The sequence below is a fragment of the Lepisma saccharinum genome, chromosome 2, assembly GCF_977018435.1.
Source record: "Lepisma saccharinum chromosome 2, izLepSacc3.1, whole genome shotgun sequence".
NCBI lineage: Eukaryota > Metazoa > Arthropoda > Insecta > Zygentoma > Lepismatidae > Lepisma > Lepisma saccharinum.
In genome coordinates, this window is record NC_139230.1 from 113,986,463 (window position 1) to 114,010,276 (window position 23,814).

Below are 23,814 nucleotides of genomic sequence, written 5' to 3' on the forward strand. Positions count from 1 at the left end.
ACACCTCAACAGAATCCAGGACTTTATCCACACCCGAGGTCCCCCGGAGGGCCTGACAGCCTCCACCATATCCATGCTCATCCCAGACAACCCCCGCACCACCACTTTTTACCTGCTGCCCAAGATCCATAAACCTGGCAACCCTGGCACACCCATTGTATCCAGTTACAATTCACCTTTGTCGACTCCCACCTCCAGCCTCTTGTTAAAGCTCTGCCCTCCTACCTCCGGGACACCAGCCACTTCCTTCAGAAAATTAACACACTCCCACCATTACCTGCCAACACTATCCTTGCCACCATCGATGTTACTTCTCTCTATACCAACATACCTCACTCTCACGGCCTCTGCTCCATAGAATCCTTCCTCAACAACAGACCAAAACCCCACAACCCCAGCACTAATTTCCTGACCCATCTAACTCACCTTGTCCTCACGTGCAACAACTTCACCTTCGAGGACAAGCACTATCTCCAAATCCGGGGCACAGCCATGGGTACCAGAATGGCCCCATACTATGCCAAACCTGTTCATGGGCAAAGTTGAAAAAGAGTTCCTGGAGACCAATCTCTCAAACCTCTCCTCTGGCTACGTTTCATCGATGACATCTTCATGCTTTGGACGCATGGAGAACCTTCCCTGACCACCTTCCTAGACCAACTTAACCACTTCAACTCCATCAATTTCACCTGGACTCACTCCACCAACCAAATCACCTTCCTGGATGTGGATGTGCACATGAAGGAAGGACATTTGGAAACCTCCATCCACATCAAACCTACCAACCATATGCAATACCTACACTTCTCCAGCTCCCATCCGTTCCACACCAAGAAAGCCATCCCATTCTCCCTGGCCTTCGGAGGTCAACACCTCAACACCTCAGCCACCTCCCGACAGAACTATAACCTCCGCTTACACCAAGCCTTGACCAACCGTGGATATCCTTCCACCCTGGTTACCAAACAAATATCCCGAGCTGCTTCATACACTCCCACCAAGAAACCTGCCACCAATCCCCCTGCACTTGTCACCCAATATCACCCCCACCTCAACAAAATCAGACACGCTCTACGTTCCCTCCTTCCCATCCTGCACAGTGATCCTGACACCAGAAATATCTTCCCCGACAAGCCCAGAGTTGTCTTCAAACGCCCTCCCAATCTCCAAAACATCCTGGTCCACCACAATCCACCTACTCACAATCAACTCGCACCTGCCCACAAATGCAACCGCCCAAGGTGCAAAACCTGCCCCATATTTGTCACTTCCCGCACCCGCCAGATCCATACTGCCACCGGCAAATTCACCCTCTACCCCAAAGGAACCTGCAACAGCTCTAACCTAATTTATATCCTCACGTGCAACATCTGTGGGAGCTTCTACCTGGGGGAAACATCCACAGCCCTGAACCTCCACATCAACAACCACCGCTCCTCTACCCAAAACCTGGACTTTGCTGTTGTCATTCACACCAATCACCACAATATTCCTTTTAATGACTTCTTCCAGGTAGCGATCGTCCACTCCTTGCCTCAATCCACCAACACCTCAATACGTAGAAGATGGGAGAGGGCCTACATATCGACCATGAATGCAACCACACCTCCAGGCCTGAACAAGGCCACCCAGTAACGCCCCTCATCCCCTATCCTCACCCTCATCACCACCTTTTCCCAACCAACCTCCCCCCCCCACCACTCACAGTTTTCGACAAAGCCAGGCGAAAGAACCTTTTTTGTGGTACTGTCAACCCTTTTTTTTTCCTTCGGGACCTGGCAACACTGCAGGTCATACTTACTCTTCCCTCTAGTCACTTAGTTATACAACGTCTCTACTCCTGAAGATGTGATATACCATCACGAAAATTTGAATTTTTTCTTTGTCCGGTGAGTGTTTCCTCTCTCCTCTTTTACTTTTTATTTAGCCCTTGTGGCCCTCCTTCCTTTTATCCTATATATATATAATCAAAGAAGGTAAAAGGAAACACTCACCGGACAGTAGAAAAATTCAAAATTTTCGCTAATTTCATAGCATCATCGGTGTGAGGAGAAATACACGGAACCGGAAGTTGGGTCCCCTGCTGAGTTGCCAGGTCCCCATCGAAGAAGAAGCGGTGCATAGAACCATCCTTGTGAGCTTTCCTGGACCAACTTAACCACTTCCGTTTCCTCAAATTCACCTGGACGCACTCTCCCAACCAGATCACCTTCCTGGATGTGGACGTGCACATCGAGGGAGGACACCTGACTACCTCCATCCACATAAAACCCACTAACCACATGCAATACCTACACTTCTCCAGCTCCCACCCGTTCCACACCAAAAAAGCCATTCCATTCTCCCTGGCCCACAGGGGACAGCGACTGAACACTTCACCCACCTCCCACCAGAATTATAACCTCCGCCTACACCAGGCCCTGGTTAAACGTGTATATCCCTCCATCCTGGTCACCAAGCAAATATCGCGAGCTGCCTCACATACCACTACCACCAAGAAACCTGCTGCCACCAACCCACCTGCACTCATCACCCAATATCATCCCCACCTCAACAAAATCAGGCACACACTGCACTCTCTTCTCCCAATTCTCCACAGTGATCCTGAAACCAAAAACATATTTCCCGACAAACCCAGAGTGGTTTTCAAACCCCCCCCCAACCTCCAAAACATCCTGGTCCACAACACTCCTTCACCACACATCCAACACCCCCCCGCCCATAAATGCAACCGCCCCAGGTGCAAGACCTGCCCCATCCTCATCACTTCTCACACCCTCCAGGTGCACAGGGCCACTGGCAAATTTACCCTCCATCCCAAAGGGACCTGCCATGTCTCAAACCTTATCTACATCCTCACCTGCAACATCTGTGGTGATTTTTACCTGGGGGAAACATCAACGGCCCTCAACCTCCGCATCAATAACCACCGCTCCTCCACCCACAACCTGGACTTCACTGTCGCCGTCCACACCAACCACCACAACATCAGTTTCAACAACTGCTTCCGGGTAGCGATCATCCATCTCCTACCCCAACCAGTCAACACCTCTGTTGACTGGTTGGGCCTATATATGGGAGAGGGCCTATATATCGGCCATGAGTGCAACCACTCCACCTGGCCGGAACAAGGCCACTCAGTAATGCCCAACCCTCACCCACTCTCCCGCCCTCCCTCCCAACTCATCCTACACACTCACAGTTAACGACGAGCCTGGTGATGAAACAGTGTTTTTTTCGTTCTACGCACCGCTTCTTCTTTGATGGGGACCTGGCAACTTTGCAGGGCCCCAACTTCCGGTTCCGTCTATTTCTCCTCACACCGATGATGCTATGAAATTAGCGAAAATTTTGAATTTTTCTACTGTCCGGTGAGTGTTTCCTTTTACCTTCTTTGATTTTTACTTAGCCCTTTTGGCCCTCCTTGCTTTTATCCATATATATATATATATATATATATATATATATATATATATATATATATGTATGTATGTATGTATGTATGTGTGTGTGTGTGTGTGTATGTATGTATTAAAGAAACTTTTGAATACGTACACAATTTAGTGTTGGCATGAATTTTCTTATTTTATATCACTCCATTTTGAATATGTGTAAAACATATGTTGTACATGAAAGTTATACTTGTTATATGTACAAAAAGAATAATATTCGGAATGCATTTATCATGCATTTTCTGCCATTTAAAAATACAGTTTGTGTACTTCTTTTCCATTATTAATTAATGTGAAATTGAACATGTTTTTTTAAAAAAAATGTTTAAAATAGTTTGTTCCAACACAAATGCTTTAACACCAACTTCTACCCCCTTTTTGATTTGATTTGATGTTTTAAGTCCACTTTATGCACAGTAAGGCTAATCGGGACTGGACCTACAGTTTAAAGTGGGATCCGAACCACTTGTGCCTCCATCGGGTATCGAACCCGGGACCCCTTGATTACAAGGCGAGGACGCTACCACTGCGCCATCGGGGAGGCCCTACCCCCTTTTTGTGTAATTTACGAGGATGATAACGTCTTTGACACTACCACTACTTGTAATAGTAATAATAATAATAATAATAATAATAGTCATAATAATGTCATTATTATTATTATTATTATTATTATTTTATTATTATTGGTACATTTATCCTGGTACTTGCAACCTCCCAGACAAAAGTTCGTGATTGCGCCTCTGGTGCATGTGTGTGACTGTTGAGAGGCGGTATTACGGAAGGTTGAAATAGAGAAAACATCTGCTTGTGGCCTTGAATTTTTTGAAAATTTGCCTTGAAAACCGGGAAGTATACTTGAATTTTATCATGGTCCTAGAGTAGCCACCCTGTATCTGTTCCAATGAGCATGGTGCAGTGGCAGCTGGTGGTCTGGGTCTTTGGGTGTGCACCTTGACCTCGCATCTAGGAGTGTTGTTACCCCCATCCAATTATTCCTGCCCCTTTCTGCTAATCGTATTGGCAATCCAAGTTATGACGTACCTTACCCTGATAATCAGATGATAGCAGAGTTATATTTCATAAAAAATTATAAAAATAAGGTTTATTACAAATTCGAAATACCCCAGTGATTTCTTTAATCGATCTTGAGAGAAGATGTGTTGTTTGGTCTCTTTCGTGACCTACAGAAAATTCAGCATTCGACGACCTGACAAAATCAATCACTACGCTATAACTATAAATTGCTATGGTTTGTAAGGGATAATAATGTCACCAGTATTTCTGTAATTACCGTGTTTTAATAATGTATATTATCGTTCTTCAATGTGAATATGTCCCATCAGAAACCCAAGTTTAATGCCACATAAACATTTCATCGTACACTTAAGTTAAATACCATTTTTAATGTACTTATTCACTTTAGTCATTGTAATGTGGATCCTCGAAACCCTAATCAAATGCAACTAGTTCTTGTCAGCACCTTTACAAAAATTATGTCAAATCTGTGACATAATAGTACAGTTGCAGATTCTCATATGCACTGAATAACAAACTGGATTGACTGTTCTGTGACAAAAGTACAAGATTAAACTCTGATTACAGTAGAGCGTTGATTATCCGAAGTAATTGGGGGACATGGGTGTTCGGAAAACTGGTTTGTTTGGATAATCGAACTGTACATGTTTATTTGCCAAAAAGAAGTACTGTACAGTAAATTTATTCATAAAAACAGGCATCTCTTTAAGTATGTATTACAAAGTAATGTACAAAGGCAACTTTAGTAGGAATATATAGTATGTGGTACAGTTTATTAAACAAAAATATGTACATATTACATACGCATTTTGCATGAACAATACACACAGTACACAAAATTAACGTTTAAAAAAATCCTTTATTTTGGTCTGTCTAAGCAAGCCTACACGCTTACGAGCAGCTAAGTCACGTACTTTTTTCATTACAGATATCTGAAAGTGAGCGAGTACACAGTTCGGTTAAGCGGTCGTTCGGTTGACCGACGTTCGGATAATCGACGCTCTACTGTACTTAAAATTTTCGTTGAACTTCCAAATACAAGTCATTGCAGCTAAATGACACCAATTCCTCTAAGACATTATGAATGTTTTAAATTCAAACCGCTGACATTTTTTTAAAAAACTATTTTTCCAGCACCTGTATCAACGTATTACACTCATCGCATCTGGCCTTGCATCATTGAATACACTCATCTCTACATGCCACACCCTCTCCCCTTCCTTTTCCACCCTTCCCCCATTCAGATTCCGATGCTATGCTCAGAACTGCGAGAGGTGAGAGAGATCGAAATTTGCCTTTCTGAAAAAAAAAATTCCCTCAATTTGCAATGATGTGTGGATTGTTCTCAACTCCATCACATAGCAAGGAATGGAAACATTGCAACACTACGTGACGAAGAGTGAATAGCGCATGCCCGTAGCTACTACGTCTCAATTCTTGGTGCGTGGCGAGTCCAAGAGCCCACTGATCCATGCCATAAGAAGAGCCTTTCTGCTTCTTCTACCTGCCATCAAACACAGCGCCACTTCAGTTAGCTCCTGTGTGCACTTCCCAATTTTGCTCATACACATTTGACGCGAGTTACTCAGGTAGTAAAAGCTGATGTAAGGAAATAAATGGAAGGTGATGTGGCCCGGGAACATTTGATGTTTTGAAGATATGGCATTAAATGAATAAATATAATAATAATTAATTACATTACACGTTTATTTGGGTGTGCATGTGCAAGTGCACAAATAGCCAACAGACACTACTGGCATGGTGGCAGTGGCCAATGAAATTAAGACGGTAAAAAACGAAGTTTCACTGAGAAGTGAGTACATCAGTTCTCTCTATCTAAAATAAAAATATTTAATTTTATTTTCATCTCACTGGCAAAACAATTCCAGTTGCCAATAGAATATGGTTCAAAATTTGTTTTCATAACATATTCTAATGGACCCACTGTCAAAATATTTATTCAGAGTTTCACAGGTAATGGTTTCAACACACTGTTCAATCTTAAATCTCAGTTCGCCCCTAGTGCTCTTTGGGGCTTGTTTAGAGACTCTTTGCTTTAGAAAACCTCATAGAAAAAAGTTGTGTGGGTTTAGGTCAGGACTTATGTGTGGCCAATATAAGTGAACATTGAAGAAAATGGGATAATGATTGAGTTGAAGATGGCACAATGCTCTTTCAAATGTGCAGAAAAGTGAGAACCTCTTCCATAGTGTATGGCCTGGCCCCATCCTGTTGAAACCATTGAAGATGCATTGAAATGTCTTTCCATTGTAAAGCTGGTAGAAAAAATTGGGTAACATGTCCTGGTAATTTTCTGAATCAAAGTAACCATCAAAGGTGAATGGTCCATATGACAGTAGAAAAACTTCTCATATCACATGCTGGCAACATACTTGTTCCAGCAGAACTTCAACCGCGTCCACTTCGTCGTCACTCGATCAGCCCTGATAATGATTCTAAGATGGAATCGAAAGCTTGGAAAAACATGTTTTTTATCATGCTATTTGTGTGCTTCGTTTTGATTTTAACAAGTATGAATGGTCCAATCAGTCCTCTCCTGGATACAGCACACCATACCAACACTTTTTGAGGGTGCAAAGGAGCCGCGATGGTTTCCTGTTGGTTTTCCAAAGCCCAGAAATGAACGTTTTGTTTGTTAACTTCTGTCAAGTGAAAATAAGCTTTGTCACTTCACCAAAGGTTGTCCATCACATCAGGTTGCGGTTCAATCAAGTTGGAAAATTCATTTATGAAGAGCAAGCATGTTTGTTTTACAATGTTTGTTAGCGCCTGATGCACTTAGATTTTGTAGGGAAACATGTACAAATGTTGTTGCATCTGACATGCCAATTTCAACTGAAAATTGCCACAAAGATTTCTTTTGTGAACTGTTGATGATAGCTTGACACACTTCTGCAATATGAGCTGGTGTTCGGACTGTACTGTTGGTTGCATTCAGTTTTTAGGGTGACCATGCACATTACATGTCTTGTTAAACTGTTTCACATATCACCTAATTGATTTTGGATCTGGTGCCCAGGCTCATTGGTACTTGAATTGGAACTTTCATTGGACTGTGATTGCTGACTTGGGACTCAATTAACCAGGTGATGGCATTCTTTTTCTGTTCAACTGACTACTTACACTCGACTGTTGCCGGCCCCTGTGGCGGGGTGGTTAGCACATCGTGCAACAACGCCAGGGGTCTAGGGTTCGAATCCTGGCCTGGGCATGGATGTTTGTGAGTGTCCATTCATCAATTTCATCATATCATCACTCATTCCTATCTTCGCAAATTAGTCAAAAGTGGCAAAAAAGGTGAAGTAAAATAAAGCAAATCAAATCAAAAACACTCGACTATTGTTGCCTTTTCGTGATGGCATCAGAATGAATCTTGTAACAAAAATCCTGTTAAAAGATGTTGAATTGTATTCTTGCGACAACTGTAGTTGTTTTGCCTGTGTTGAAGGTAAAGGTAAAGTTCCCCATGCAGTAGTGCCCCACAAATTCTCGATCTAGCCCTTTTTGGAGGTGATGTGATCAGCACCATGCTCTGGTCACCATTACCTCCCAGGATTGCCCCCAGGTACCCATTGATTTCAGGGTAGGTTAACCCCAGAGCCATTTTATGCTGGGACATGGCCGGAAAAATTCCGAACTTAGATCACCCACTCCAGGAAACACACCCGGGTCTCACGCATGGCAGTCAGACACCCTACTGACTAGACCACCACAGCTCTAATATCTGAATACATGAAAATAATCACTGGATTTAATACTTTCAACACAACAGACAAATTATGGACCTAGTGTAGTTAAATCCTGTAATATTTACTGTTTGCCTGTTGGATGAAAATAAAATTTATTATGAAGTTTTGTCATCGGGGCATTTCCTGTACAATTGAAAATGTGTGCTACTATTGAGAATCCCACCAGCTATGAGGTACGGTCAATGATAATGTTTGTCTTAGCCAGAAACTGTAAGACTGTAGAAATTCCTTGCCAACTTAGCAAAGGTTTTGGAGAAAACATAATGAGTGAGGCAATGGTGCAGTATGTTCAAGAATGGGTGGACAGATGTCCATGACGAGCAAGGAAGTATCTGGCCAATATAGCATGATTCATCATTCCAAACTAAAGTAAAGCATATCAATCAATTTCATCTCATCACCATTCATACTCATCTTCGCCATTAACCGAAAGTGATAAAAAAGTGAAGTAAAATTAATCAAATCAATCAGTCAATTTGAATCTTACTTCATAAAGTTTGTGGATTTGTAACATAGATATGCAGGGTGGCTACCCACTGGGAATTCCTTGAATTCTTGGAATTATGCATGAATTATTGGCTCTGGGAATTATGCATGAATTCTGCGTGAAGTTTTCTCCGTAGACGTGAAAAATGGCAACTTTTATTATTCCAAGTCTCATTGAATTTATACATATTTATTAATGCCCTGAAACAAGTTTTTCACAGTTTAGCCATTATTTTTATCAAGGAAGAAAAAGAAAAAAAATGTGTGGAAAATAAAACAGAATTCTCTAAATTCCTTTACTTTGTTAGTGTCCTTTGCAGAACAATCTATCTAACCGACTGAAAATTATTGAAAACTAAGATATCTGAAGTTGATTAGGTAAATTTGAGTTTGAAATTCTTATGCAATTTACAATTTTTTTTTGTAAATTAATTTATACCATTACATTCGTGACTTGTGTTTGTAGATGTATTTTGAAACTGAGTAGAGTGTGTGGAATGGCAAATGTAAATTCTGCACCTTAAATTGTATGTTTTAAATATATGTGTTTGTGGCCTTGAATTTTTGGAAAGTTAGCCTTGAAAACCGGGAATTATACTTGAATTTTATCATGGCCCTAGAGTAGCCACCCTGACATGGAATGTAACTTTGGAAAGCACATTAGAGAAAGAAACAAATCAAACAGGGTAGAATAGAAGGGAAGTAGGTGATTTGTGTAGGTGAAGTAAAGCTAAAAGTACTCTACTTGTAATGAGCAGATCATTGGTTCAACAAAATACACATTTTTGTTTGCGAAATGTTAAGTGAAAGACACGAAGGCAGACTAATCTGGATATTAATTCTTACTAGCAATGGACCGATATGAAAATTTTGCCAATACAGATAAAGTACCAACATAACATTTACTGATACTGATAACCCATATTCTACCTACAAAATAAAATTGTGAGGTCCTTGAAGAACATGAATGGTTCAATATCCTCCCTAATTAATGTATGCAATCAACTGTATGCAGTAAGTTTGTCTGGTATGTAGTCATTTCCTTTTATAAAACCATGGATGTTTATATTCATAAAAATGATAGCGACATAGTGGAATGATACATTAACTTACAGGCTATTTATAGATATGTTGGATCAGCAAAAAATATTGGAAATTTATTTTTTCTGATATGAATTTATCAGCCTATATTAATTAATCTTTCCTATCCCTATTGAATATGTGATTATTTTTAGACAAGACATATTTCCAATGGAATATTTTATACTAACATTTATAACTATGTAAAACTATGAGAGCAACTATAAAGTGATACAATGTTTAAGTATCTTTATTGATGGTTAGAGTGTCAGTATTAGTATTACCCATTGGTTCAATGTAGGATCAGTTAATGCTGTTCATGTAGGCAAATAGAAGGAAATAGGAAACCCTCACCAGACACTAGTAACATTTTAAATTTTTGCAACTGTGACGCTCATCTTCAGACATGAAAATTACAGATGGTGGAAGTGAAATCAGTTTAACCTGCATAGTTGTCAGGTCCAGATTGAAGATATACTAGGTACAGAAAAATTCAGTTCTCTTACCAGGCTTGTTGAAAAATGTGAGTGCTGGTGGTGTGTGTGTGTGGGGGGGGGGGGGGTAATAATATAGGGAGAAGTGAGTGTTGGGAATGGGGTTGGTGTTTGAGATGGTTTGATTGGGAAAGCTACTGAGTGGCCTTGTTCAGGCCAGTCGGTGTGATTGCACCCATGGCTGATATGTAGGCCCTCTCCCATCTTTTCCATTCTGAGGTGGGGGTGGATTGGGGTAGGCAGTGGATGATCACTACCCATAAGCAGTTATAAGGGCTTCTATACAATAAAATTAAATATCAAGAAATAAATTATGAACTGAAAATGTACTATCACTTTTAAATGAAAATACTCTATTTTATTCCAAATTTCATTGTATTATAGTATACGTTAACAATAAATTTAAATTTGCATGGCATGTTTTTCACTTGACCAACTTCTCACTAGGAACCTTATGAATATTTATGTATTTTCTAATATTTTAATTTTTATCATCCAGGAATAGTTTCATTTCTTACAGTGTTAACTGAGATGCAACTTATTTTACAGGGACAAGAATGGTATACCACATGGATTGCATTGACAGATTATTTTCCAGTATTAGCTCAATTGGAAATTCTCCCTTTTGTTGATATGGGTGGTACACTAAGCATTAATATCCACTTAGATGAACTTCTAATTGTAAGTAATGAAACATGTGAATAATCCATCTCTATTTTATCAATGACTATTTAATAAAGGCTTGCATGCATTTTTGTTCATAAACACTGCTACAACAAAATTGACTTGAGACCATAGATACCACTGTTCATTAAAAATATTGCATAGAAGATAATCACATCTTTATCTGGAAATTACCATCATCATTCATATTGCAGAATGTCTAAATTAGTGAAGCAATATAACCATTACTAGCTTCTTGAACACAAATGCATAATATAACAAAATGTTCTGCTTAAGACTATTATTTACACAGACTATTACAGCTCTGTATTGACAAATTTTATGGAACTCGCAAGGCCACTTCAAGAGTATGAGAGAGATCATCTCAAATATAATCAGAGATATTAATTGTTATTTTATACTCCTAATGTGGTAAATGAGCATGTGACATATTGTGGGATGCAGCCAATCTCAGGCTCTGGGTCATAGGTGACTTCCACCATATTGCAGCTTCTCTGCATAGCATGGTCTGATCGATAACATTGTTGCAGTGTTATAATAATGAAAAAATATTTCTCATATTATGGATAAAGGTGGTTTTGTTGCTGTTCTGTATTTTGTGTTGCATTTTCTAGTTTTCATCTGATCTTTATATGAATATCAGTGTCCCAGTATTGGGTATACTGCACAATCGATCCTTGTGTTTTACCATTTTGCTGTAAAAAAAAATATATGTTAACTCGTAGTACTTGATTCGAGCTTCGATTTGGCACTGTGCATTTTTCAATTATCTTCCTGTTCTGTGAAATAAAACAAACTTTCTTACTTTACTCACCATAGCTTCTTTCCTGTATCCACATTCATGTTGTAAATACACAGTATTGCCAGGTCGAACCTTGGTTTGTAACGTGGATATGGATGCTAATTTCCTCTAGGATTAAACTTTCTTTATTTTGTGTTTTCATCCGTATTTATGGTTTTCATTTTATTTTTAGATATTGAAGTTTCTATTTTTTAATTGCTGTAATTTTTTTTCGTTATTTTTCGTGTGATTAGGGGGAATCTTTTATTTTTTAAAAGTTTTAACTTGCACAGGTTTTTAAGTGGAAGGGTTTTATAGTGATATTTTAACAAATACCAGTGTGCATGGGTCAAGCAAAGATTTAGCATTTTCCAAATATTTTACATTTGCCATAATGTACCAATTCCTTTTTCTGATGAGAGTATGAATTGACGAGGCTATCGCGATTTTCGGATAGCTGAAATATAGGACCTGAAGAAGGGAACAGTGGTTCCCAAAACATTGTTGGTGTACAAAATTGATACTCATTTTACGTAAGTAATAAATAATTTTGTATTTTTAATTTTTAGAAATACGAAAGAATATATATGAGTCATTCCATGCCAAATCAACACAGATATGTGCAATTTTTAACCTGACCATCTCCGATTTTCATGAAATTTGGGGAGTTGAAACTATGCATAGAACTTAGTAACTATGAAAATTTTTAGTCTCGTGCGTCTTGTAATTGTTAAATTATTCAAGGTCAAAGTTTGCAGAAAATACCTTTTTTGAGCCCGCTTAGCTATACTAAATGTGCTGTAACTCTGCCCCTATTTCACCTAGGAAGCTCAAATAAAGCTTATTGTACAGGGAATTGAATAAGCTTTCCAGTGATATATAAAAAGCCTACCTTTGGATAAAAATATAATTTTGTCACGTGACCTTGACTTTTGACCTTGAATATCTCAAAACATGTCATCACCAAAAATCGTGAAAAAAATATATTTGGTCCCTCATACTATACTCTAAAACATACCAAAAAATCATTCTGGGACTGCAATGGGATCAGAAGATACAAAATAATATGTGTAACTATGTGACTGATAAAAGCCCCATTACATGAACTATGAAGAGTCAAATGTCCCTTAACACCCCCTACAAAATGTGAAGGAGTTAGCCTGGGTATAATTGGTCCTAAAAGAAATAGGTTAGGCACAGGTAGATCCCTAGCCATGTGTGTCAAGCGCAGATCCAGCATATTGTTGACCGCCATATTGAATTCAACGCAAATATTTCAAAGGAAAGGGGGTTATGTGATATATCAAATGAGGCTAGAATTTCACGAGAAATGAAGTGACGAAGGATTTTCCAACATATATTTAACCAGCAAAAATTTATTACTGCATGCTTGTAACCATTTTCTCCTTTTCGAGGTGTTAAAAACAAAGCATTGGAATGCTCCTAATGTGTTAGGAATTCATCGAGATCACGCTGACATCTTGGGAGAGAAAGAAGTATACGCACCATTGCATATGATTTTAATCAGCTACATTCACCAAATAGTTGAATAGTGAAGAATATTGGGAAAAGTATCTCAAACAATTACGTGACACTTCCTTTGGAATGAAAAATTCTTCAGTGACGAGGCAAATTTTTATGTTCACGGCGAAGTTAATAAAAATAATATGCAATACCTGTGATTTGCTCAGTCGAATGGTGGTTGCTGGTAAGCTAATTATGTGGTATAATGTATGGCGAATGGAAATGGTTGGTCCATATTCAACAACGGAACCTTAAATGGTGAGGGCTTCTTGGATTTGTTAAGTGAACAGGTTTTTTCACCCTTGCTTACGGGATGTGGCACTTTTCGAGAGTTTTGAAACAGGACAGAGTGTGACCACACTATGTAGACATTTTCGCAATTTCTTCATGGTAATTTTCTAGGTAGATTGATGGGCACACGGGGATCTATTAAAAGGCCTGCATATTCCCCAGATCTAACATCTTAGGAGGACTTTTACCTTCAGAAACATTTGAAGAGAATGGTGCATGCACTAAAAGTCCCTGATATTGACCATCTGAGAGAAGGCATAGTTGCTGCTTGCGATGTTGTTGCACATGCTACATTACCAAATGTTCTATGTGAGTGTGAGAGACATCAACGAGTGTGCTCACAGGAACATTGACAACATTATAATGTGCATATATTGTAAGTGAAAGATATGTGTATAACTTTTTGCTGGCATAAGATACGTTGGAAAATCCTTCGTCACTTCATTTCTCGTGACATTCTAGCCTCATTTGATATATCACATCACCCCCTTTCCTTTGAAATTTTTGCGTTGAATTCAATATGGCGGTCAACAATATGCTGGACCCGCGCTTGACACACACGGCTAGAAATCTCCCTGTGCCTAACCTATTTCTTTCATGACCAATTATACCCAGGATAACTCCTTCACATTTTGTAGGGAGTGTTAAGGGACATTTGACTCTTCATAGTTCATGTAATGGGGCTTTTATCAGTCACATAGTTACACATATTATTTTGTATCTTCTGATCCCATTGCAGTCCCAGAATGATTTTTTGGTATGTTTTAGAGTATAGTATGAGGGACCAAATATATTTTTTTCACGATTTTTGGTGATGACATGTTTTGAGATATTCAAGGTCAAAGTCAAGGTCACGTGACAAAATTATATTTTTATCCAAAGGTAGGCTTGTTATATATCACTGGAAAGCTTATTCAATTCCCTGTACAATAAGCTTTATTTGAGCTTCCTAGGTGAAATAGGGGCGGAGTTACAGCACATTTAGTATAGCTAAGCAGGCTCAAAAAGGGCAATTTCTGCTAACTTTGACCTTGAATAATTTAACAATTACAAGATGCACGAAACTAAAAATTTTCATAGTTACTAAGTTCCATGCATAGTTTCAATTCCCCAAATTTCATGAAAATCTGAGATGGTCAGGTCAAAGGCTGTGTTGACTCATATAGAAGTGAGTAATTTGCACAAACCTGAAGTATGAATTCAATAGTCTGTACGGGAAGAAAAGTGCGAGAATTTCAGAAGTCCAGGATTAGGTTAAATTCTACTATTATCAAAATATGGTTTCTTAAAGAATGTAGGAAGTTGGGGGTGGTGCCGAAATTTCTCAAATGAGGGTTTCAACCGTTAAGCATTAAGGGGCATGATCAAAAAAAGAAATATCAGATGGGAATGTTAGGTAACTGCATAAGAGAAGTGTATAGCAAAGTTAATAAACTTAAGAATGAGTGTTCAAAGATACATTTGGAGCTAAGCTCTATCATGTACGGGGTGACATGGAGTAGAATAGAGAAGAGGCATCATAAATATGTTGAAGCAGCTAAGAATGTACATAGAATAAAAGTTCAGAACAAATTGGCTAGGATAAGGGGAAACATGAAGGAGGGTAACAGAACTAAGGAAGACTGGAGGGGTGAGGAAAATGAAAGAAAGGATATTGTGCTTAACTTGACAAAGAAATAACTACCCTCTGATTTGAATATAATTATGGGAAAGGGTCAAAAGTTCTCAATTGGGAGGAGTGAAATTTAAAAAGAAGAATTTATCATAGCAGAGGGGATAGGGGCCATCTTGGATGACAAAGATGATAAAAGGGAAGTCAAGAGGAAGATACATGATATCATTGAACAACAAATTAGGAAGGAAAACAAAAAGGAGAGGAAAAAGAAAGGAATAAGAGGTTTAAAAAGAGGTTAGATAACTTAAAGAAATGGGTCAAAGAAAATGATGTATTTCTAATACGGTCTGACAAAGAGAATCAATTGGTCGTCATAGACAAAGGGGATTACAAAAGAAAATTGGAAGAATGTTTCTTAAGTAACAACTTCAAAGAGGTAGCAAGGATCTGATCCATAAAATAAGAAGGGAAACAAAAAGGGGGATTGAAAACAGTATCATGTTAAGTAGGATAGAGAAAGAAAAGGCTTATCAATTACTGTAAAAAGGGGATCATCCCAGTAGCTTTTGGAATACCAAAAACGCATAAAGATGGGACACCGTTAAGGCCAATTATACCCATGTATATGCACCTGGGGTACAAGTTGGCAAAAACTCTGGTTGCGAAAATTAAATAAGTCAGGGATAACACGGAATATAGTGTTAAAAATGCATGGAATGTAAAGAGGGAAATAGAAGAATTGGAGATTAACAGCACAGATATGATATCGAGTTTTGATGTTATGACCAATCAGCATTGGGCATACATGCCCACACACAAATAACCACAGACCATAACCTAAGTACAAGGGCCATCAGCTTAGCATCAGAAAAGGCTTGTGAGAGCTATTTTCCCAAAGACTTATACCCTCTCCCCAATTAGAATCATGGGTAATGTTTACAAACCATTTGTTACACTCATGGGAGGGTTAGATGTGCTTTATTTATAAAGAAGCAACAATTTTTAGGCTGACAGTAGCCATCTTGAATACCAAAAGCCATGTGCTCCAAATCACATATTTATTAAATCTTTTATCTTTTTTTGAAAATCAAAGATAACACTTACCTATAGGTAAAATAATGCCTAATTTACGAAAAGTAAATTCATTTGCAATTATCTGGCATAATTAAGCCAGAAAAGGTGAAAAAAACACTTCTGTTTACACTTTTCAAGCAATTGATAACTCTGCCATCTGGTGGGAGAAATTGGAACTCCCACAGACAAGGAAAAGTCTCGGAGGACTCCAGCTGGCCAATGAGAAGCCTTCAAGGCTGTGACTTCACAGAGGGGACTTTCAGATGCCCTATTATGTGTTGAGCTTGGCGTGCAAGCTCACTTGTATTCCAGACCCACCTGAGAGCAGGTCAGATGTGAAGTTACTGGCAAAATTCAGTGTGTTAATGGCCGCGTGTGCCAGTAACAAAGGATTCACAAGGGAAACAGGGATCTAAGGTCCAGATATAGTAAATATGGACCTAAGTGTGTGTGTCCAAGACAGCATCTAAGGATCCCAGTGCAAATTTCGGCAATGTAGCGAGTTTTGTGTCCCTCATCAAAAGTGAAAGTCCAGACCACATGGTCAGCAAAACTGAAGCCATAGCAGCTTCCATGGAACAACATCAGTTAATATCCATGTTGTTTTCTGCCATCCATACCAGGTAAGCCAGGAAAGCTCACCCATCACTCTCCAACTGCCTTTATCACTTCAAGGAAGCATGAAGTTCCTAATTTTTAGTGGTGTACACCCCAAAATTGCCCATGTGTCGGGATGTGGCTATTGAGTGTGAAATAGTGTGTGTGCCCCCCAGGTATGAAAGATATAATGTCCAATAGGCTGATATGTAAGTACAGAACCCTTTTGTATATCTTTTGTGTGTTTTATGTTCAGTGAAATGTTCATGTTTGGTGGTGGCTATGCCACAAGCGGCGTTCTTTGTGAATAAATATGTCGTTCAAAGGTGCGTGACCTGTTATCATTGCAGTGAATCGTAACACTACCAAAGCCTCCTCTAACTACCATTTCTTAAATTTAGGCTAAAGTTCATTGTTGCTTAACAGGTCTCTCAAGGGATACCTGTTGTTATACGGAACATCACACGTGGAATAGGGTCTGCATGTGGCCACGTAAAGCGTGTCTCTCTTTCTTTTCTCTTTCTGACTAAGTGTTGTTTTTGGTTAGTTTTAGAGGAATCTCTTTCAACTAAGCAAAACCAACTGAACCATCAATAATATATTGTAAAGTAAAAGAGAAAAGAACTTGTAAAGTCTAAGTACACAAAAAACTTTATATATTCACCCCCCCCCCTTATAATGTTGTCAACTTGTACCCCAGCATACCAAGGGAAAAGGCTGCCGACTGTTTACAGAGGTGGTTGATGCGGAATGGAATTGATGTAGTGACCGCTTGGGAGTATGTAAGATGGTTTAATATATGTACGGGGTACAATTACTTCTGCTGTAATGGAAAAATCTTTGTTCAAAAAGAGGGATTAGCTATGGGGAACCCCATATCAGGGATAGTATCAAGTATATTCCTTCACTTTATTGAAAGTACAGCTTTGAACATAATAGGAAATTAGGTTAAATTCTATGGGAGATATGTTGACGATATTCTGGTCATCGGGAAGAAGGAAAGATTAGACAGTTTATTCATTGCATTGGGGGAACAAGAAGAAAGAATCAAATTCACAAAATAAGAAATGAAAGATAATAAGATAAGTTTCTTTGATCTTGAGATTTGCAAACCAGACAAGTAAATTAGGATGGGCGTATATCATAAGCCTTTGTCAGGAGAAATGTATATTAACAGGGAATGTGCGTTTGCAAACAAGACTAAGTATAATGTATTCATAAATTTCTTCGTACGTGCAATAAGACTATGTAACTTTAAGGAGAATTTAAAGAAAGAGATTGAATGGATAATGAATGTGGGTAGAAAGAACGGTTACAAGGAGATGGAAATGAGGAAGAAATTAAGCAAAGCACAAAAGATATGCGAGAAAGATGATGGCAATTAGAGAATGGACAAGGATGTAAAAGAAGGGGGTGAAAGTAAATGGGAAGAGGAAGAGAAAATTAGGTACGTAGGAATCCCATATTTTAGAGGAGTGTCAGAGAATGTGGAAAAAATAGTAAAGGGGTACGGAATCAAATGTGGGATGAAAGTGCCTAGAACCTTGGAGAAATATTTTACAAATTACAAAATAGAGGGAATGGAAAAAGAAGATAATGAAGAAGGGAAGAAAGGTGTGTATAAGATTAAATGCCAATGTAATAAAGAGTATATAGGTCAAACAGGTAGAAGCATTGGCATACGTTGGAAGGAACATGATAAAGACATAAGGGAGGGGGTTCCCCGGACCGGGCTATCGGAGCACATTATAGATGAAGGACAACAAATAGAAGTATGAGAAGTAATAGGGGAAGAGGAAAAATTGCTTAGGAGGAACGTCTATGAGGCCTCGTACAGAGAAGATGGTAATATAGACGAACAATGGATTGAGATGCTCAAAAATGGGAGAAACGGGAATACGAGAAAATTGGATTTCAGGTCACCTCTGACGTAATACGCGAAGCCCAAGTTATACGTGATTTTGATGTTGAAATGACGTAAGGAGGAGGAGAAATGCAGGGGCAAAGTAGGGGAGGGGAGAGTCGACATGTCCGCAACCTCCCGCATACGATAGGGAAAGCACAGGCAGACCGCATGGGAATAGTGTGATAAGGGGGAATCTTTTCTTTTTTAAAAGTTTTAACTTGCACAGGTTTTTAAGTGGAAGGATTTTATAGTGATATTTTAACAAATAGCAGTAAGCATGGGTCAAGCAAAATTTTAGCGCTTTCCAAATATTTTACCTTTACCATAATGTACCAATTCCTTTTCCTGATGAGAGTATGAATTGACGAGGCTATGGTGATTTTTGGATAGCTGAAATATAGGACCTGAAGAAGGGAACAGTGGTTCCCGAAACATTGTCGGTGTACAAAATTGATACTCATTTTACCTAAGTAATAATAATTTTGTATTTTTAATTTTTAGAAATATGAAAGAATATATATAGAATTGAGTAAGTCGCACAAACCTGAAGTATGAATATGCATGTTACAAGTATGAATGAATATATATCAGTGTTACTGTAAGTATGATTTTTAATGTTACACTTATTTGCAGAATGCAACATATCAAATTTTGACCATCTCAGCATGTATTAGAAAAGGACGTGCCCCATCTCATCACAGTGGTGAATTGGAATGTGATCCAGAGTTGGCACTTAATGTTTCATCTGAAGGTTTAGATTCTGTTTATGCAACAAAACTTATACCTTACCCAGAACCAGATATGTGGTTTATTGCATTCCAAGTTAAGTGCTACTATAATGGGTATGTATATGCTTCTATGAGTCTTATTTCTTAGTTGATTATGGTTTTTACACAATTTGAGAATCTGGTCCATAAGCATTATCAGAATAGAAGTTTATGTTGATATTATTACAAATGTTGCAATGTGTATGTTGGATAGGCTAGTATAACTAAGATTTTATAATGACACACTTGATATTTGAAATTTATCTACAAAGTAAGTAAATTGAAATTTGTAACATGATTTGGACCTATTCTTGGTCTGTGCTGGGATGTTTAACTATTAAGGGCTGCTGGATGTTGAAAGAAATTGTAAGTTCTAGAGTGTCATTAGTTTTTCCTTGTGAGGGAAGTACTGACAGCACTCTCCAGGATTTCCACTCTTGCCCCCTGTCACTTGCCCTCCCATCTTCTTACCAGTTTTGGCAACTGTACCCGAGTGTCTTTTACAATCTGACAGGGGCAGAAAGAATAATGTGTGGCCATTGACAGATGGGCCTGTAGCATAATGTTTTTTCACAGTTGAAGTACAATCTGCAAGAAAGCTTTTCTATCATCCTTTGATGAACACCAGCCTATGCACTGTGGAGCCACATGTTCTTGATTGGAAGGTTCAGATATGGATGTTTCTTCATGTCCCTTTTATTTATTTCTTTTCTCCATGCATATTGTCACAGTAAAATATCTAAATAAAATATCTAATTTATGTTTTGGGAATTAAATATGTAGTATTATAATAAATACACATAAGAGAATTACTGACTCATTTCTGCGAGACTTACTTATAATGGTTCTATTAATTTTGGTGGCAACCATCCACGTGGGAACTTGTTCAAATAACTTGTTAAAATGGGAACTAACTAAAATATTAAAATATCTGAAATGTACCTAAATACTCTACTTTGCAATCAGACTTTTGTCATTACTATCCTCTTGCTGCAATAAACCAACAAAATGCCAACCCTGGTTCCTGATGATTCGACCTGGCAAAAACCGACTGGACGACACCAACAGTTTACTCCCCTACCATTTACAGGTAACCATGGTGTGACTGTCCCCATGGATGCAAATTCATCTCCCCTGGAGTTCTTCTGACTACTCGTAACAGATGCACTTTTCCGTCCTACTGGTTGTGGAATCCCAAAGATATTATGAGCAGCATGTTGCAAAACATGGGACAAGATAAGCACATTCTCTTTTTTTCCCTTTTTTTAAAACATTTTCCTTTCTGGTCCCTTTATTGACTAGTTTTTCAGGCTACATTCATTTTTCCACCCTTTCTAAAAACATCTTGCTTGGTCCCTTTATTGACAAGATATCAAATATTTTGTAGGACTGTTTTTTACCTGAACAAAACATTCAACAATTGTCTATTGGGGCAGTTTAGAGGAAATAAAGAATTTATCTTCCCTCCATGAGTGTTGGGCGTATGTTGCAGCAATTGTTGAAACAATGCGATCTGGGCTTATGCAGCAACAAACACATTGTAAGCGACGTACCTGTTGGGTTGAAAGTGTACCGTCTAAATCTCTAATAGTTTTAGGGGGATCAAACCTCAGGCCATGTGAGAGCCTGGTATTAGAAGTGTATTGGCAGCGAGAGGTATATTTGTAAGTGGGGGATACCACTCTGGAGAGCAGTTTCAACACTCAAACAAGTAGAGGGGGCTAGCCCGGTGAAGTAAGAACAACACTAAACCATTTGATTTAAACATTTAAGCACTTCGATTAACTGAACAGGCGGGGTGAGGAAATGACATAGGATGTTTGTACCTGTAGCACAGTTTGAAGTTCTCATCTCTGCTGGTCCTCGCTTCGACGTGGTCCTACCCTGGAATAAAACGAATGAACGAGCGTATCTCCGGGCTCCTATTTTCACGTAATCCGATATTCTAAATTGTAACTTTTCAGTCACTTGTTCTCTCAGTTTTTGTTTAGTACTTAACAAGTTTGGAGCTTACTCGCAATAACTGTATCGGACGTAATTCTAAAAGCAACTAAGGGTGAGATATTCTCATGCGAGCTATTTAAACTAAATTCGAACTTTGAATCGGTAAAACCGTTGACTCTGGCACATCTCTCGATAACGGTGTTTCTAGCATAAAGCTGTGTTTGCTTATTTCCCCTGTGAGTTCTGGTAGAATTCACAAGATCAAGATCCGCTGAAGGTTGCCGGTGTTATGTGCTTGAAGGAAGCTCTTTCCAGTCTCTTCCATAACCCCTTTTATGAAGTGATTAGCTTATTGATGTATGATGCCCGGGGTCCTAGATTCTAGTCACACCTGCGGAATGATATGGTATTTATCTGCTAGATTTAGATTTTTATTGTGAAGTTTTTTAGATTAGTCTTAACTTAACTGTGTCACAGTGACGATGGTATTGTGTGTCAGTGAAATGGCAAAGCCAGGTACAAGTGGCAGCAAGCTATGGAATGTGATAAGCTGTTGCAAAGAAGAAAACAGATGGTAAGATTATTCGCTGAAATGAAAAAGGACTATAGTTTATTTTTGCACTCCACTAGAAATATTTTAAATGAAAGCACAATATATACAATTCATATATAAAAAAGAGAGACATTATACGACATTTAATGTATCCCTTTATATATATGAATTGTGTATATTGAACTTTCATTTAAAATAGTGGAGTGCAAAAAAATTTTCTCTTTAAAATCCAGTTTCTAATTATGATAATGATAATGAATGTTAATTAGAAATTCCTCTTTATTTTTCACATTTTGAGCCCCAAGAAATGAAAAGAAATCAGCAAGCTCCAGTGTAATAAAATGATTACTGCTCCCTCCGTTGATGCCAGTGGTCCCAGGTTCATTACGGTTGTCAGCATTGTGCTACTTGAAAAGAAGAAGTAGTTGACTCCATTGTTAAAAGCCAGAAAACTCTAAAAATAGATGATTGATTGATTTGGTGTTTTAAGTCTGCTTTGTGCACAGAAAGGTTAATCAGGACTGGACCTACAGTTTAAAGTGGAATCCAAAGCACTATGTGCCTCAACCGGGTATCGAATCCGGGACCCCTTGATTACAAGGCGATGATGTTACCAGTATGCCATCAGGGAGGCCTGTGGAAATAAAACTCAATTCACTGATCATGTGTCACCTAGTTAATGTAAGACAATGAGGCCCTGGCCCTCAGGTTGCTTTTTCACTATGGATCGAGGAAGCATATATATAATCTATGTGATCAAAAGTATCTGGACACACCATGAAACATGTGTTTATCATAGAGGGTGACACAGTACTGCCATCTACTACACATGGTTAGCGATCTCAGTAGTCTGCAGACAGTGCGAGACAGCAGTATGGGTCGGTCTGAGGAACTCACGGACTTTGAACGTGGTCAGGTGGTTGGGTGCCACTTGTGTAAGAAGTCTGCACATGAAATTTCTGTCCTAGACATCCCTAGGTCCACTGTTTCCGATGTTGTAGTGAAGTGGAAACATGAAGGGACGTGTACAAACCAAAAGCATGCAGGCTGACCTCCCATGTTGACCTCCAGAGACCATCGAGTGTTGAAGAGGGTTGTACAGCGTAATCATCAATCATCCATCGTCACCATCACACAGGAATTCCAAACTGCATCAAGATCTACTCCAAGCAGCATGACTGTTCGGCGCGAGATGCAGCAACTTGGTTTCCATTGCTGAGCAGCTGCCCATAAGCCAAACATCACGCAGGCAAATACCACCTCGCGTGGTGCAAGGAGCATCAAAACTGGACCATAGAACAGTGGAAAACCGTTGTGTGGAGTGATGAATCATGGTACACAATGTGGCGATCCGATGTAGGGTGTGGCGAATACCTGGTGAACGACATCTACCAGCCTTTATAGTGCCGATAGTGAAATTGGGGTGTGGCAGAGTTACAGTGTGTTCATGTTTCTCCTGGAGGGAGCTTGGCCCTCTTGTTGCTTTACATGGCAATGTCACGGCACAAGCTTACGTTGACATTTTTACTACTTTCATTCTGTCTACTGTCGAAGACCAGTTTGGGATGACCATTGTGTCTTTCAACACGACCGAGCACCTGTCTATACTGCAGGGTGCTTGTGGGGGAGGGGTTTGATGACATCAACGTCTCACTTAAGAACTTGCCTGTACAGAGTCCTGATTTGAATCCCATAGAACATCTCTGGGATGTTTTGGAATGCCGACTTCCTGCTAGACCACACCGATCCACATCGATA

General features: G+C 39.1%; 1 protein-coding gene across 1 annotated transcript in view; it reads left to right on the forward strand.

Annotated features, from left to right (window-relative positions):
• LOC145984123 (transmembrane protein 8B-like) overlaps positions 1–23,814 on the forward strand; it is a 248,997-nt gene that overhangs the window by 125,535 nt on the left and 99,648 nt on the right. The window contains exons 7-8 of the mRNA XM_083117558.1: positions 10,870–11,001; positions 19,426–19,634. Coding sequence (XP_082973684.1) covers positions 10,870–11,001; positions 19,426–19,634 — 341 coding nt within the window. The remainder of the gene's footprint in view (positions 1–10,869; positions 11,002–19,425; positions 19,635–23,814) is intronic.